The 17,427-nt window shown below is 40.4% G+C and overlaps 1 protein-coding gene across 1 annotated transcript; it reads right to left on the reverse strand.

Annotated features, from left to right (window-relative positions):
• Positions 1–2,538: 2,538 nt before the first annotated feature.
• On the reverse strand, positions 2,539–17,352 carry RPP40 (ribonuclease P/MRP subunit p40). Its single transcript, XM_009564120.2, has 8 exons — positions 17,130–17,352; positions 14,412–14,556; positions 13,075–13,143; positions 10,622–10,717; positions 9,666–9,791; positions 5,655–5,853; positions 4,650–4,784; positions 2,539–3,375 (listed from the first exon to the last, which is right to left on the reverse strand). The coding sequence occupies exons 1-8, from the start codon at positions 17,256–17,258 to the stop codon at positions 3,177–3,179; spliced, it is 1,098 nt and encodes a 365-aa protein (XP_009562415.2). The 5' UTR covers positions 17,259–17,352; the 3' UTR covers positions 2,539–3,176.
• Positions 17,353–17,427: the final 75 nt, after the last annotated feature.

Raw genomic sequence — 17,427 nt, forward strand, 5'->3', positions numbered from 1 at the left:
CACAATCAGCTTTAATAGGAAATTTCAACGGAACAAATGGACTCTTAGCTGCAACTGATTTAAATGGAACAGATATGTTGTCCAGATCAACTGTCTTATAATATCTATCCAAGTAGGGCTGCCCTACGGAAAGTCAAGGAAAGCCTTGATTTACTTAAGAGAAAACAGAGAGAAGAGAGAAATAAAGATGAAAAGAGAAGAAAATACAGATCTTGCTAGTCCTGAACCCAGCACTGGATCTGCCGGGTTTGGTGTAGAGTCCACACAAGACTTCCATAGCCCTTATTTATAGACCCCAGTCCCAGAACTTTGGGAACTTTCTCTCCCCTTAGCCCCAGGAGTGGCTGAGACATCTGACAAGTCAAGAGAAGTGGCAGAAAACCCCTCCCCGTAACATTCTGGAACTCTGAGACATCAGCCACATGGACGATCAGAGGACAGGGGCACCTCTGCTATGAGCACAGGCTGAGAGAGTTGGGGTTGTTCAGACTGGAGAAGGCTCTAGGTAGATCTTACAGCTGCCTTCCAGTACCTGAAGGGGGCCTACAAGAAAGCTGGAGAGGGACTTTTCACAAGGGCATTTGGTGATAGGACACGGGAAGGGCTTTAAAATGGAAGAGGGAAGATTTAGATTAGACATTAGGAAGAAATTCTTCATGGTGAGGGTGGCAAGACACTGGCACAGGTTGCCAGGGAAGTTGTGGATGCCCTATCCATGGAAGTATGAAAGGTCAGGTTGGAAGTCGGTCATCTTTAAGGTCCCTTCCAACCCAAACCATTCTACGATTCTATGACCCCTTGAGGCAGGGCCTCTGGGCTCACCATACTGTTTCTTGGGTCTCTTTCCTTACACCACCAGAAGGCAACTAGGGATTGGAGGAAGCAGCATAGCCAAATGACTCTGCCTCTAATGCTGAGCTTTGAGAAATGTCTTGCCTATGGATACAGGAGGCAAAATGAACTGTTAACCAATATGATATTTCCCCAGATATCCATAAAAGATTAATCTGAATACTCACATGCTGAGGAGAACCAATAGAGCTGAAATGCCTACTTTTCAGCTTGCCTTCCAGAATTATCTCAGTGAGACTACCACCCTGCACCCATCAGCACAACTGCAACAGCTCCCTCATCAACAATCGCAAGGTGCTCTGCAATCCAGTGCCAATTAGAAAAATCAATTCACCTGGTCCTGCTGCTGCCATTTCAGAGCCGAGGCCAATAGCTGCTGCACTCCTACTGGGACTAGTATGAAGCACACACAAGACTTCACTTCTTTCTCTCAGTTAATAAAGGAAACAAACCTACCGATACAAGATCCTTACTTGTGGAAGCCAGTCGGGTTCTTTCCAAGCAGTACGCATTACACTTGTGTGTGTATACACATTGTGTGGGAAAAAGTTAAATTTTACTAGAATCTGACAGAAAGATGAGAACATTTGCTGGAGCAGCTACAAACTTCATCCAACTTTTCACAAAGAGCTTTCATAAAATCCTCCATAAAGATTTAAGATTTTTACCTTGGTATTAACTTATTAACTTGCTGCAGGTGTAACTTCCAGGAAACGCCAAAGTTTTTAAGAGACTTTTTGAGCAAAAGCAAAGGAAGACACTTCTGGGTAATTATCTCTTCTGTGGCAGCTGACACGTGACATAAGCCCTCAACAGACACTTTCAAGAGCAGACTTCAGTCAACAACTGAGGCCATTTGCACTGATGCACAGTAATGAAACATGTTTGAGCCAGCCATGTTAAATACTCACCAGCCAAGCCTCAAGCCAAAAACTTTCCCAGACTTTTGTTCAATTTGTGATCATGTGAGTACGTCTCTACATGTGACAAGGTGGCACTTCTGCTCCTGGTAATGTACTGGAAATGTCTAATGGCAGAATAATTTTGAAAAACAACCAAATTATTTAGAAAACTGCTGATTCATCAGAGTTGTGTTTGTGAAACGTGTAACAAAACTTTTAGCAAAAGGGGTCATGTTTAGCAGAGGTGTATGACAAACAAATACCATACAGAAAACATCTGGGATTCTTCTAACTGAAGAGAGACAATAAACAGATCAAAAAAGAAAGCTTTCTGCTTTTCTGTGCCATTCACCCTGACGGGAGATTTTGATGTTTCTACTACAACTACACCATAACTTGTACCACCAATCTCTCACTCCATTGAGTGAACAACTTCCACTTTAGCACTGCGTTGATACCTTAATGATACATATCCCCTCCATAAAAACAAAATACAAACACCACCCATCCCCCTTAACCTCCCCGACCACCATTCAACCTTTCAGGGATTTCAACACGAGTTAACCTGGATTCTTTATAGCTGCATATGCTTTTGGCATTGCTGTTTACTGTTAACAAAACCTGTTTTGCTTCAACTGCACATTTTGAGGGTACATCTGTAGCATTTTTCCCAGAAACATGCATCCAATAAAATGACAGTGAAATCTTAGCTTTTAAAAGTAGTTGGGGTGGTGGGGTCTAAGTGTGTGTGTGTGTAGGTCAAATAAGAAAGCAAGCAGCAGCCTTTTGGTTTTTAACAGTGATGCAACTTCTTTAAGATAACCAACTGTGATCTGCAAAGTCCAAAAAGCAGGTCAGTAAGCGCTCACTATTTCTGTTTAATGGGTGCTCCTCTCACTGTCATATACCTCCTTCTCCATCTTTTTTCTCCACCTCCCTACCAAATTATGGAGAACTCATCTTAGGGTTTTTTAGTGACGAGCATGTAGGCTGAAATGTCTTAAACACGAATTTGAAAGTTTACATATATTTAATGTAAAGAAAGAAAACATTTAATCCGAAGATGAGATTCCCTCCCAAATATTTTATATGCCAATACGTAAAATTTACTTTTCAATTCCAAAATTACTTCTGGATAAAAGGAAACCACCTACAGAGAATTCCTGAGAATTTAAACTCTCAGAAACACATCTTTTCCTTAAAGCTAAAGTTGTGAAGGCTTCCAGAAGACAGTGTGTGACAGTGAAGGAACAAAAATCCATTCCTTTTATTGGAGATCATCCCTTAAGGGTTATAAAAAATAGAAAAACATATACAGCCTTTTAGTACTTAACTTGTTACGTTATTACTTTTATAAAAGTTATCTTTTTAGATTCTTATACATCAACATGGGATTATTAGAAGACTTTTGTAGACAGAGCTTTATGGAGGACAGTCATCATTAGTTCCTACAGCCATCTGGAGCCAGTAGTCCAGATTTCTAAAAATGACAAAGTTGTACAAGTTCTCTCCTCCCTTGTGGAAACCATGTTCACTTTCTCTCCAGGAAACAGGACTGTCTGCAAAACCATGCACAGTTAGGGTCAGCCAATATGCCAGTTTTGGTTCACCAAAATAGCAACTGCAAGGAAGAAGACAAGGTAATCAATAATTATAATGGAATAGACAGCACGTTCACATATACAATATAAAGTAAAAAAAAAAAAAATCCCAGGCACAGGCACTTTAATGAAAATTTGTAATTAACAGTTAAAAAAACCCAGCTTTAGTAAACAATAAATAAATTCAAAAGAAAACAGTCTATTGGAAGACATTACGAAATTAAATAAGATTGACCTTTGATTATTCCTATCATACTTTTAGGCATGGCAAACCTGCAAATCATAGCAACTAGAAAAAGTCTGAAGTTGTAAAGCAGCTGTTGTGAATTTTCTACCGCATGCATTGTCTTTCAGAAAATAGAACATTTACTAAGAACAGTTGCTATCAGGACAAAAAAGATGAAGAAAGGAAGGAAAGAGGAAGAAACATAGTCAGGCTATGCTTGTACAAATACTTTTACCACTAGAAAGCAAATGGATTACAAATAATCAAAGCCAGACATTATCCACTGTTCTTTAAACCAGAAAATAAAAGCCAAAAGAAATTTGTGTTCCACTCCTAGCCTAAGGAGGCTTTCTGCATGAGATTTGAAAATTGCTCAGAATAAAGATCATATTCCACACAAAGCCACAGTAATGTTGTCATGCGTCAGTGCTACAATCATTAGGTACTGTAAGAACTGTCTCATAGATAGAGCAAGGAGCTTCCAGAACTGGCTGTGAGTAGCACTAGCAGTCGATACAGACAGATAACACACTGATCCATGATACAGTATTATCATGTAGTTTGGCACTGCACTAGAGAACTACAGCTGCCCTAATCACCACTGTCCATTTTCCTACATTACAACACGTGATTCAAAAAACTCACTAGCAGTTAATTCATTCTAATAGCATAATAACCTTTAAGTACCTTGTGATACTCTTTTTGGTATCATAAAAGGATTTCAGTCATATTTTCTATCGGTAGTTAAAAATACTACATCAGACATAGTTGAGGGCATGTGATTTTCACAGACGTTTGAAAAATGCAGAGCTCAGTAGAGCTACTGTTTCTTAGAAATTAAGATAAAAAGCAAAGTCATTACTAGAATACAGTACAGGCATTCTCCAGTTTGGAGTATCCAAAATTGCTTATTGCTTTTTTATACTGAAGTCAAGCTTTCAGCTAATTTCCTAATTAAAAGACTTCATTTTGTATATATTACTATTTACCTCCAACAGCATCACTGAAAAGTAGCATTTAAAAGCAATTCTGAAAATCAGAAAGTAACGCAGTCTTGTCAGCCCTTACCATAGCTGCTCCAATAATTGAATTATCTTCTCAGGAATTATGAAGCCTGTAATTGTGCACAAAAAAGCTTTTTCCACCACTACGCTGGGCTGAGGACAGCAATAGGTTGATAAGAAGCTGGATGATTTGTTGTCTCTGAAAAACAAACAAACAAACAAAACAACTACATAAATATCCTTCAAATCCTCTACAGAAAGTCTTAGCAGTCAAAACTTGTGCCAAACAAGTAGTACCTATGTATATCACCTAAATTAATACCAAACCAACTAACAGTCAAGCAATTAATACACAAGACGCCAGGGTTCTGTGGGTTAACCCTGGTAAGCACCTGAACACCACACAGCTGCTTACTCACTCCTGCCTAGCTTGATGAGGCAGAGAATCAGACGGTAAAAGAGGGTTGAGATAAAGGAAAATTTGCATGTGAAAGCAAAGCAAGCTAAGGAATTCGTTTACTATTTCCCATTGGCTGGCAGATGTTTAGCCAACTCCAGGAAAGCAAGGCTTCATCATGTCTAACTGCGACTTTGGAAGACAAACACTAACTCTGACCTCTTCCTGTTCTTCCTTTCCCCAGATTTTACTGCTGAGCATGCCCCCATATGGTGTGGGATATCCCTCTGGTCAGTTGGGGTCTGCCAAGGTGTCCGTGTTCCCTCCCACTGGGCAGGGCAGTGCAAGAAACAGAAAAGGCCTTGACTCTGTGCAAGCACTGCTCAGCAGTAGCTAAAACATCCCTGTGTTAGCACTGCTTTGGTAACAAATCCAAAATACCACACCAGCGACTACCCAGAAAATTAACTCTATCCCAGCCAAAACCAGTACACACCGGTACCTCAAACCACAGGTAAGTTATTTAAGACTTACAAAGACACTAAGTGCCTAACAGACTTCCCACTTAGGAATTAAGAAGGATGCACTTCTCCATTAAACTCCTCCTTAAATGAAATTGTGGCTTTCCTGACTTAAAATGTGTTTAAAGACCAAATAAATTCAAATACTTACAAGCTAACTTGATTCAAGACAGCACCCAGCCATTCAAACAGTTCCTCTGTACCGCAGGACTCCTCTGGCTGTCCTTGGAGTTCGTTACTTTGCAACACCGGACATTGCAAGTCCCTTAGTGTGCTGAATGTTATTTTTGGCTTTAGGGCCCGTATTTGGTTTTTTGAAAAGTATGACATCAGTGTTGATCCCTCTGCACCTTAACAACACAAACCACAAAGAGCAGTTATTACAATCCTAAACAAAAGGAGCACTGAATACATGAAACCTTTGAGTATGTATACAAGAAAATGCAGCATGTAAAACTGCTTACATGCTGTTATCTTTGGCAAAAGCCATAGAATCTTCAGCTTCCTTAGTTTCTTGGAAATAAAAACTAGTGGTAGATCCAGCAATTCTGTATAGCTCAGTAAATTTACTATTTAACTAGCAAGTACAGATCTGTCAATAGAAAATTCAAGCAGAATGAACTGGCAAGTAATAAAATGAAGCAAGAGGAATTCAGAGTGTTCCTGAAAAGGAACATATAAAATCAAGCAGGAACACATTAACTGCTTCCCAAGACAAAGTGGTTTGCAAATGCACTGACACTGTAAATATATCCATGCCTATACAGAAGGCCAAAGAACATTTTGCCTTACTGGTGCCCATACACACATTCCCTCCACATGCATGCACAGGTGCTTGCTGCTGTTGAAGAGTGACGTTTGCCTCATACCATTAGGCCATCACTAGTGCAGTAACTCTAGAAATCCCTTGGGCATTGCACTGTGAGAGGGAGAACATATGTACTAGATGTACATAAAGATAATGGATCTCTAAGACCACGTAAAGGGAACCACGCTCAAATTCAGGCAGTATTCCCTCCAAACCTAGTGAGTGTCTAGAGGGATCCTAGCATCACTAGCTCCTGAAGAACTGCCTCCTAGAGACAGCACGGCATCTAGAATCTTGAATAACTTCAAACAAATAGATTCCTGCAGATCTCAGGAATACTTTGGAAAAAGTTATACAGTGCCATTTAAATTCTCCTGGAACATGCCTTTGCAACTGCATAAAGTTTCCCTTTTGTTGTCCTAAAAGGCACTTGGTATTCTATCCAACACGTCAAGTTAGTGGGTCTCTTGGTTCTCTTAGCTGAGTATAAGAACACAAAAGAATCCTTCCGAGAGGTCTGATCCCATCACTAAAGACCACTAAAGACTTCCTACTTGTGATGGCAAACATAATTTAGGAGGGTTCTGGAGGAAAATTCTTGATTAATCTGAGAAATCATCTTCAGATAAGGTGTACTTGGAAGGTCGTGTAGCCATCAGGACTAGAGACTCTCCTACCCACCTGGCTAAGTCATCTGCCACCCCAGAACACCGTTTTCCCTGAATACTAGAAAAGTGAGCAGGTTTGAGCACAGATTTATCAGTGATGTCAAGAGGAGCAGTGATGTCAAGAGGAACAGTGACATCAAGAGGATAGTCTGGGGGACAAGGGCATAGCAGGCAAAATTCTCAGTAAATTCTAGACCAAACACCTAACCTAACCTAAGTAAGCATATTGCAGATTAAGAGATATTAACCAGCATCGTCAGACAGTAAGATAATTGATGTGGAATCAATTATCCTAAACTTGAAATCCCAGATAATGTATTCTATTTTCATAAAGGCGACCAAGAAATAATACCTTATTCATGAGAAGTTTGAAGACCAGAACAGCATTTAAATATCACAGGAAAGGCATGTACGAACAGAAGAAATTCAAGAACATGACAGAGCTCACTGCAGAATACAATATCCAAGACTCACTATCAGAAATTATGGACTAAACTCCATCAGCCACATCTATCTCATCAAGGAAAATTGCAGGACGAAGTTGAAAAAGAAGGGCTAACCTGATGTTTTTTAGTCATTCTTCAAAAAAAGCCTGTCCTAGTACTAAAGGACACAGCGAAAAAGACAGGCAGCCACTGAATTCTTGTTAATTTAGTATTTTTATACAGATACTTTAAAGTCTGAAGTGTGCTAGAACAGTTAATCTTCCTTCAGTCTATTGGCATTTGTTAGACTAACAGGCTCAAAGAACGTATAATGTTGGCCTAGAATTCTTAGTCAAATATAAAAAATTATGCAGTTTAAATGTTCCCTCCATATGAGAGTCCCAGCTATAGTCCTAACTTCAAGAAATCTCAAAGACTACAGTCAAGATTCCAACATAACAATTCCTCTAGCTACAGCAAAACTTTCCAAGTCAACAACAATCAGGCACACTGTCAAAGGTTTTTGGAGGCCAGTGAGTTTCAGCCAAAACACATTTAAAATTGGCATAGAAATTACAGCAATAGAAAACAGAAGAGAAGATTATTTTGCCTCTGTCACTAAAGACATGAGGTACTCCACATTTCTTTTTTATGTTCCTCTTAGTATCTGAACCACTAGTAGGAAAAATGGATATGAAACAAAAAAAATTTCTGCTTTTGGAAAGTGACACGAATGTTTCAAAGTTTTTTAGCAGTGCCGGCCATTGTAAGGAACACCCATTATCAGCAGGAAGCTGAAAGCAGAATGCTCATGGAGGATATGGATACCCTCAACAAAAGACATCCCTCTTTCCCCCTTCCAGCAGAATCTACAGGATGCCTCATGTCTATTAATAAAAATCTATAAAAGTTCTATTTTTGTCAGCACTAAAGAACTATGAGCCTTTTGTGCGTTACAAGCACAAGATTCCTGCACAGAAAGGCATTCAGATTTAACTCCATATTCAGGAAATGATCGATCTGACCTGGTTTTTAAATGTAAGTACATGAGGAAAAGGAATGCTGCTACACTGGCAGAAGCAAAAGCAAGAAACGTACCACCCCAAGAGGTATTTTACTCTCCACCCAGGGTCAATAAATCCAAGCTAGCTGAGCCTGAAGATTGGTCACCTTAGCTGGATTTATGTCACCATTTATGGTAGCAAGAGTCTTCACTGTAACTCTTCCCTGAGGACTACAAGGACTGGAATTGCAAGCTTTTAAACAATTTCTGTATGACAAAAAAGGAAGGATCCTTGTTGTATGATTAGTACTTGAAAATGGGGAGGGGAAATGAAGGACTAAAGGGAAACATGGGACACTGCTCAAGAAGCTTGTAACCACCTTTAATTTCTCAGATCAGTAACTCCCTCTCAGACTTGGTCTTGAAGAGCCAGGAAAAAACACACCAAAATAATACACAGCTATGATAATGAAAAACATTTTTTTGCAGTACAGATTCCTGCAATTTTTGTCAATTTTATGTAAATGTTACATACTTCTTGATACAGCCTGTTCTGAAGTACTATAAATAACTGAAGACTTTGGAAAATGACCCTCAGAGGAAGAACAATAATTTAATACCAGAAGAAAAACTAGTGTAATTAGAGAACAGTAGATAAATGAAAACTACAAGGTGATTTGAGACAATACAATTTCTTATAACATTAACCTCTGCTCTACTCCAATCCTGAAGAAGTGCTTGAGAACAAAATGATAAAACAGCGGACTGCACATGTATCAGTATACACAGCACGTGGTAGAAATAGAGACTCTGTACATGTCCTGTAACTACTGATGAAATGAATGTTCCCCATCTCAGGTACTACGCCAAATCTGTAACTTCTGTGTTTTAATAATAATAAAAAAATGTGTATTAATAATGGTTATGCACAGCACAAATTGATAAAGAAGAGGCAACACTACCAATAAGCAAAGTTACACCAGAAAGCCTGTGCAATAGAGACAAGGAAATGAAGCAACTAACATATCTCCCATGAATCACTGTTGTGTTCCTAAACTGAAATGTTCTGCTGTGTGGGAAGTAACAACCCCCCTTTGCCAAACAAATCAACAAAACAAATAAAAATCCACCCAAACACATTTTAATCTGTCTTTTCTCTCTACTAAAAACTCATTTGTACAATCACTAGAAGAGTAAACTGAAAATATTTGAACTTCATAGTCAGTTACATTTCAGTTTTAGGTTTACTTCTTATTACCTGCACTGTGCCAAGCCATCAGAAAGTCAAATTCTAAAGGTTTCTTTTCTTTCAAGGCCCAAAGCACTCTGTTATGTTTCTTGCTATCAGGGTGAAAGCTGGAATCAGCCAAGTCAATAGTTATTACTGCAAAAATATACAAAAGCAATAGTTACTGAATTGAAATAAATTTTAATATTAAATTATGACCTAAAAGAACACAAAGAAATCAAAGAAGGTTACAATTCCTTATCATATATACAACATCTTTATAAAGTATTTGATCAGGCAGATATGACTCCCCATTACATACATAAACATTCGCCTCTGCTATCCTTATTTTGATATAATCTGGAACTGCCTTCATAGTGACTGGAGGGGCAGATGCCTTTCATAATGGCAGTGACAGAAGTCCCAAACCAGCACCTTAAAAATATTTTGGTAATTAGACAAGCTATTAGCACTAAAAAAGGTAGAATTAAAAAAAATTACAACATTTTCAGAGTACATGGTATACAAAGACTTCCATTTTAAATGTGTCAAATATAATACAACCCTCCCATTCAAGCAAGTGGTCTTCGGTGAAGTTCTTTACTGTTTTTTCTTACACAGCATACAAATTTTAAACTCTACTATTAGCTTAGCATTTTCCCACTTAAATCAGAAGGCATAGATACTATGCACAGTATACAAAAATTCTTGAGTCCTACATCACTCCAGTATAAAACACCACAACAAAACCCAAAGAAATTAAAAATTTTATAGAACACTCCCCCCCACAAAAAATTACACATTTGTTTCCTTATAGCTGCTTTATTATTTGGGAAAAATATTTTTTCTCATCATGCAGTCCTTGTACAATAGACAATAACCAATTTTAAGGAAAGGAAAGTTTCAACATTGCTGGTTTAACATCCTAGTACGGCACTTCACAGACAGATCTGACATAAGTACTGTTAACATAAAAAAATACTTACTATATCTCATTACTTTTTTGCCAGAATACCGAGAAGGGCGACCTTGCAATCCAAGTTCTTCATAAGTATCTTTATCCACTGATAGAATTAGTTTTCCTATAAACAAAACAGACTTTAAAGCAAATAATCTTGTACTTAGCTCCCTTTAAAGTCTTCTGATAACTGTATACCTTATCCAATAATAGCTTTAGATCAACAATAATATTGATGTAATCCAGTCTCCTTAATTCCAGTTAAATGAATTACCAGATTAACCCTTATAAAAATGTTATAACTCAGTTACTCTTTTCTTATCCAAGAGGTCCTTATGAACTACAGTAAGTTTATTTTTATTTCTGAGATAATCGCAGCTTTTTAACTGTACTACCTCAACTCATTGCTTCAATCTTTCCCTGACTTGTCCCCTAGCATTTGCTGTGTCGTTAGTTGAACGCCACATTACACTAGGGCTCGACTTAAACATTCATGTTTGCACTGCTCAGCTAAACATAGAGAAGCAGTTCCTCCAGCTCCTGTGGGACTATTCACACTAAGTAAACTACACTTGTTAGTGATGAGCAGATATGCGCTGGAACAACTCCACTTCCATATTCATAAACCACATCTGGCAGCTGCCACTTGGTACAGCATTTCACACAACAGATCTCCCCTACAGTATTTATTCTACTGCACAAGTAACAGCATAATATGGAGCACGAACAAGGTCATTGCTGTAGATTTCAGATGGTGACATCATGAGGAACTGTAATGCTGGCTCTGCATTACTTGTGCATAGCTTGTAATAATTTTGTCATATAAACTCAAACACTATCAAATACCCATTTCACTAGGAGTGTGCTAACAGCACACTAAAGAATTCCTCCTCTGAAGAGTCACAGAATAGAATCACAGAATGACAGAATAGTTTGGGTTGGAAGAGATCTTAAAGATCATCTAGTTCCAACCCCGCTGCGATGCATGCACCCCCCACCGGCCCAGGCTGCCCAAGGCCCCATCCAACCTGGCCTTGAAAACCCCTAGGGATGGGGCAGCCACAACTTCCCTGGGAAACCTGTGCCGGTGCCTCACCACTCTCATCGTGAATAAATTCTTCCTTATGTCTAGCCTAAATCTGCCCCTCTCCAGTTTATAGTCATTGTCCCTAGTCCTGTCACTACAAGCATTTGTGAACAGTCCCTCCCCAGCTTTCCTGTACCCCCTTCAGGTACTGGAAGGTCCCTATAAGATCTCCTCAGAGCCTTTTCTTCTCCAGGTTGAACAACCCCAACTCTCTCAGCTTGTCCTCGTATGGGAGGTGCTCCAGCCCTCTGAACATCTTTGTAGCCCTAATCTGGACCCGTTCCAAAAAGTTCCATGTCCTTCTTATGTTAAGGATTCCAGAACTGGGCACAATATTCTAGATGAGGTCTCACAACAGAGGAATAGAGGGGCAGAATCACTTCCCTTGACCTGCTGGCCACACTTCTTTTGATGCAGCCCTGAACATGGTTGGCCTTCTGGGCTGTGAGCACACATTGGCAGCTCATGTCAAGCTTCTCATCAACCAGCACCCCTGAGTCCTTCTCTGCAGCGCTGCCCTCAATCACATCATCCCCCGTCCTGTACTGAAATCGAGGACTGCCCCGTCCCAGGGGTAGGACCTTGCACTTGGCCTTGTCAAACCTCATGAGGTTCTCAGCGGCCCACTTCTCCAGTCTGTCCAGGTCCCTCTGGATGACATCCCGTCCTTCTGGTGTGGCAACTGCACCACTCAGCTTGGTGTCATCACACTCAGCTTGGTATAATGAAGAATCTGAATTTAGTTATACCATAATGGGCACCTGGTACATTGCAGCGTCTTAGGCTAGAGGTCTGATAGACCAATCTATGCGTTCATTGTGTCTGATATAATATTAAGTGGAAATAGATGATATATTTAAAGCCCAAGACAGCTTCCTTATTTTCTCTGCACCTAGAATCCCACTTGAGGTGTAACATTTTGTCATAATACTGGGATGGAACTGCGGCAGAGTATTTTAATATGTTACATAATTCTCTAGGAACATTTAAAAATTGTTCCTAAGCAGTGCTGATAGAATTTGTACCAAAATGGAAACTGTCTTTAAGACCAGCAGGAAAAGAGAAATTGGAAAGCAATGTTTTCACAAAAATGATCCTCTGTAGCAATTGCAATTACAGTTGAAGCACTGACAATCTGGTACTATAAGTAAGTGAAGTTGATTTTTTATAAATTTCCTTTAGATGAAACAAATAATTTAACAGCATGAATGAAAACCATAAGTTGGAATGAATATTTTTCCAATTCAAACACATTTCTAATAATGTTGGCAAGTAGAGCAATCATTAAATTTTCCACTCTACATCACCCCAAATGAAGAAAAAAAAAAATGCAAACCCCCAACCCAACACCAAAATCAATATGTATGCATTACTAAAACAAAAACAAAACATACCATTTGGCAATACAGCTGCAGTATTATCTTGATCGATTTTTGTATTATAGGTTAGCGCGTAGCACGATCCTTTAATAGTAAAGCAGAAAATCATGAGATTACACGGCCTCTAAAGACAGACCTGACAATATGAAAGATTCACCTCAAGATAATCAAACATCCCAAATACCCTTTGAATCATTCTGAAGCCTTGTATTTTCATCAACTTTTTTTCCATCTTCTCAAGCAAAAACTGCATTTTGTTACTATGTTTATAAACAGTATAGTAATTTTAAAATGTAATTTTAAAATTACATTTTAAAAGACCTGTAATACAAATAACATTAACAACATGTCCCAATATGAAAATGTTTTCTTTCCACCTGCAGCCTACCCCGCTCAGCAAATAGAAAACCTCAATTTTTGTCTCAGTCATATTTCAATTATTAGTCCACATGAAGGCAAGGTGAAAGATACTCACATTTCTAAATATATACTGTAGCATTATTTGCCACAATTTTGTTCTTAAAAATACAACAGACATCCTGTAAACTTGGTGTACAAATGTCAGACTTCTTCCATAAAACTACTGGGATAAAAGCCACTAATGAGAGCAAAGGAAATAATGAAAATAGTCACACGTTTTGAAAGCAATGGATATCATTCTTACATTTTTCCCACGTTCTCTTTTCTCTTCTCCTTTCCCTTTAAAGCTTTTCTTTTCCTCCCTGACAATTATCTGTAGGGTACAACATTTATCATGAGCCAAATGAGCAGGGTCTACTCAATGAAAACAGCATGATCCGAGCATGCAACAGTGCATTAGCTGGGCAGAGGCTGCATCTTTCTTGATACCCTCTTTGTTCTTAATGTTTAAGGATGAGCTGCTCCAGCTCCATAAGCGAAAAAGAAAAAAGAAAAGCAAGAATATTTTTTCTCTTTTTCTCTTGCCTGCTGTGGGGGACAGTTAACAGAGCTCTATGTTAAAAAACGAAGGAATGAGAAAGGGAGAAGGGAGTCAATTTCTGCAGGAGTCTGCACAAAGATGCAGTATAGAAGAAACAAGTGTGAGGATAAACAGAAGCCCTCTTGATACTTGGCTTGCAGAATGAAGATGGAATAGGGAGAAACGAGGAGGGAACAATCCTAGAACTTCTGGACCCACTGGGGGAAAATAAATGTTGATACACCACAAAGCAGAAAAAAGTACATAGAGAAATTAATACAGAATTTTCTTAGTATTTTTCCTTCCCTTCTTTTATAATATTTTTCAGAATAAATAATAATATATGGATTTTACCATGTTATGAAAAAAATACACTCTTACTGCATCTGTCCTGTTCCAATTTCCTCCTTACCTTTCTTTACAAAAGCATCGATGAATTCATGAGCGACAAATTCATGAACCGATAAATTCTTCACCAGGTAATACTCCCCAAGATCTGCAATGGTACTTTTAAGTACTTCGGGAAGTATGCCACATTCAGGGATCAAAAAAGATACCTATTAGAAACATATTTGTAATTAAATAATAACCTAAAACCTGTTCTGCAAAAAACCTAAGAAATACAAAAGAAAAACTCTGCTTTTCCAAGCCATCGTTCTCTTATACAAAAATGAGATAAAGAAAAAATAGTATCAGGCTATTTTTTTAGAACACATCAATTCGCAGAAAGTCTTCTAGGTATAAAAAAGGGGGGTTGCACTTTACATGCTATTTAACAGCATCTGAGGTGTCACATGAAGGCATAATTTTACACAGCATGAGTTAACAAAAGATCTTGTTCTACATCATTATAAAATTAGCTTGACGTCACACTGGAGCATTTCCTTCAGCCCTTGCTTCAGGAAGCAGTTATAACTAATAGTTTGGATTGGAAGGGACCTTAAAGATCATCCAGTTCCAACTTCCCTGCCATGGGCAGGGACACCTCCCACCAGCCCAGGCTGCCCAAGGCCCCATCCAACCTGGTCTTGGACACTACCAGGGATGGGGCATCCTCAACTTCCTGGGCAATCAGTGCCTGTGACTCACCACTCTCATGGTGAAGAATTTTTTTCCTAACGTCTCTTCGCCCCTCCAATCTAAAACCATTCCCCCTCGCCCTATCACCACATACCCTTGTAAAAAGTCCCTCCCCATCTTTCCTGTAGCCCCTTCAGGTACTGGAAGGTTGTTATAAGGTCTCCCTGGAGCCTTCTCTTCCCCAGGCTGAACAACCCCAACCCTTTCAGTCTGTCCTCATAGCAGAGGTGCTCCAGCCCTCTGATTATCTCTGTGGTCCTCCTCTGGTCCCCCAACAGTTCCATATCCTTCTTATGCTTGGGATTCCAGACTGGACACAGTATTCCAGGTGGGGTCTCATGAGAGCAGAGTAGAGGCAGAGAATCACCTCCCTTGACCTGCTGGCCACACTTCTTTCGATGTATCCCAGGATACGGTTAATGCTATTATGAACATCACAACAGTCAAATGTCTTGCTAATTCAGAGCCAGCTTTGCCTGACCTTGCATTTGAGATGGGGAAAAGCTGCAAACAGAGGTGGTTACAGAAGAAGACACATCTGTTCAACACAGATCACGCCCAATAAAAGACATAACAGTGACTGGAAAAACACTGTCTGAAAAAAACATGCTACAAAAGCCATGCTGTCAGAGGGACATTCTGTCTAGCTTACAAAAAATACAGTTACTTGGATGAACTTAACTCTACTTTAGCTTAAATAAAAATTTTCCACTTTTTGTAATAGTAACTACTTCTTGTGTCACATATTCTATTAATTTTCAAGGACTAATTTTAATGTTATTGTGAACTTCAGCCAAATCTCTTGCAGATTTGGAGCTGACTCCAGCTCTACCTGACCGTGCATTTGAGACAAGGAAAGGCCGCCAACAGAGGTGATTGTAGAAGACACATCTGTTCAGCACAGATCACACTCCACGCAAGACGTAACACTGACTGGAAAAAACAGTATTTGAAACAAAACCACACTATAATACTGGGACCAGTACTGTTAAATATCTTCATCAATGATATTGACAGCAAGATTGAGTGCACCCTCAGCAAGTTTGCAGATGACACCAAGCTGAGTGGTGTAGTTGTCACATCAGAAGGACGGGATATCATCCAGAGAGACCTGGACAGGCTGGAGAAGTGGGCCTCTGAGAACCTCATGAGGTTTGACAAGGCCAAGTGCAAGGTCCTACCCCTGGGTCAGGGCAATCCCTGATTTCAATAGAGGACGGGGGATGATGTGATTGAGAGCAGCTCTGCAGAGAAAGCCTTGGGGGTGCTGGTTGATGAGAAGCTCCACATGAGCTGCCAATGTGCGCTTGCAGCCCAGAAGGCCAACGGTATCTTGAGCTGCATCAAAAGAAGTGTGGCCAGCAGGTTGAGGGAAGTGATTCTGCCCCTCTATTCCTCTCTCGTGAGACTTCATCTAGAGTATTGTGTTCACTTCTGGAATGCTCAACACAAGAAGAATATGGAACGTTTTGGAAAGGGTCCAGATTAGGGCTACAAAGATGTCCAGAGGGCTGGAGCACCTCCCAAATGAGGACAAGCTGAGAGAGTTGGGGTTGTTCAAACTGGAGAAGAGAAGGCTCTGAAAAGACCTTACAGTGACCTTCTAGTACCTGAAGGGGCTACAAGAAAGCTGGGGAAGGACTGTTCGCAAAGTCTTGTAGTGATAGGGCGAGGGGGAACAGTTTTAGATTGGAGAGGGTCAGATTTAGATTAGACACAAGGAGGAATTTATTCATTATGAGAGCAGTGAGGCACTGGCACAAGCTGCCCAGGGAAGCTGTGGCTGCCCCATCCCTGGAGGTGTTCAAGCCCAGGCTGGATGGGGCCTTGGGCAGCGTGGTTTGGCGGGATGTATCCCTGCGCATGGCAGGGGGGTTGGAACTGGAGGAACTTTAACCAACAAAACCCTTCTATTATTCTGTAAAACCCCACGCCGTCAGAAGGGCATTCCGTCTAACTTCTGAAGAAATGCATTTACTGGAATGAACCTAACTTTCCTTCAGCTTACACCGAAACACCCCGCTCGCCGTGACAGCCCCCCCGGACTCACGCCGCAGTTGTACGCGTGGTCCCGCACGTGTGCCGCGTGGCGGGAGCGCTCGTGCCGCACGTGGCCCCTCTCGCAGACCAGCAGGTGCCGAGGCGCCTGGCGGAGCCGCTGCCACGGGGGCACCGGCATCCTCCGGTGGGGATGGGCAGCAGGAGGAGGAGGGAGCACCGCCTGGGAGGGAACAACCTCCAGAAAGGGAGAGGAGAGGCGGGGAAAAGGAGCTGCGCCGCGAGGTCACTTCCGCCCGCTGGAGGCGCAGCGGCAGAGGCGGCGGCAGTCGGTTCCTGAGGCGGAGGGG

This window comes from Cuculus canorus, chromosome 2 (genome assembly GCF_017976375.1).
Source record: "Cuculus canorus isolate bCucCan1 chromosome 2, bCucCan1.pri, whole genome shotgun sequence".
Classification (NCBI taxonomy): domain Eukaryota; kingdom Metazoa; phylum Chordata; class Aves; order Cuculiformes; family Cuculidae; genus Cuculus; species Cuculus canorus.

Excerpts from the sequence above, each read along its gene's own strand:
- RPP40 (XM_009564120.2), bottom strand. The coding sequence starts at position 17,258 with ATGCCGGTGCCCCCGTGGCAGCGGCTCCGCCAGGCGCCTCGGCACCTG. Across the intron at positions 13,144-14,411 it reads CGATGCTTTTGTAAAGAAAG|GATCGTGCTACGCGCTAACC; the intron begins GTAAGGAGGAAA and ends TTACTATTAAAG. Across the intron at positions 3,376-4,649 it reads CAATTATTGGAGCAGCTATG|TTGCTATTTTGGTGAACCAA; the intron begins GTAAGGGCTGAC and ends TCTTCCTTGCAG.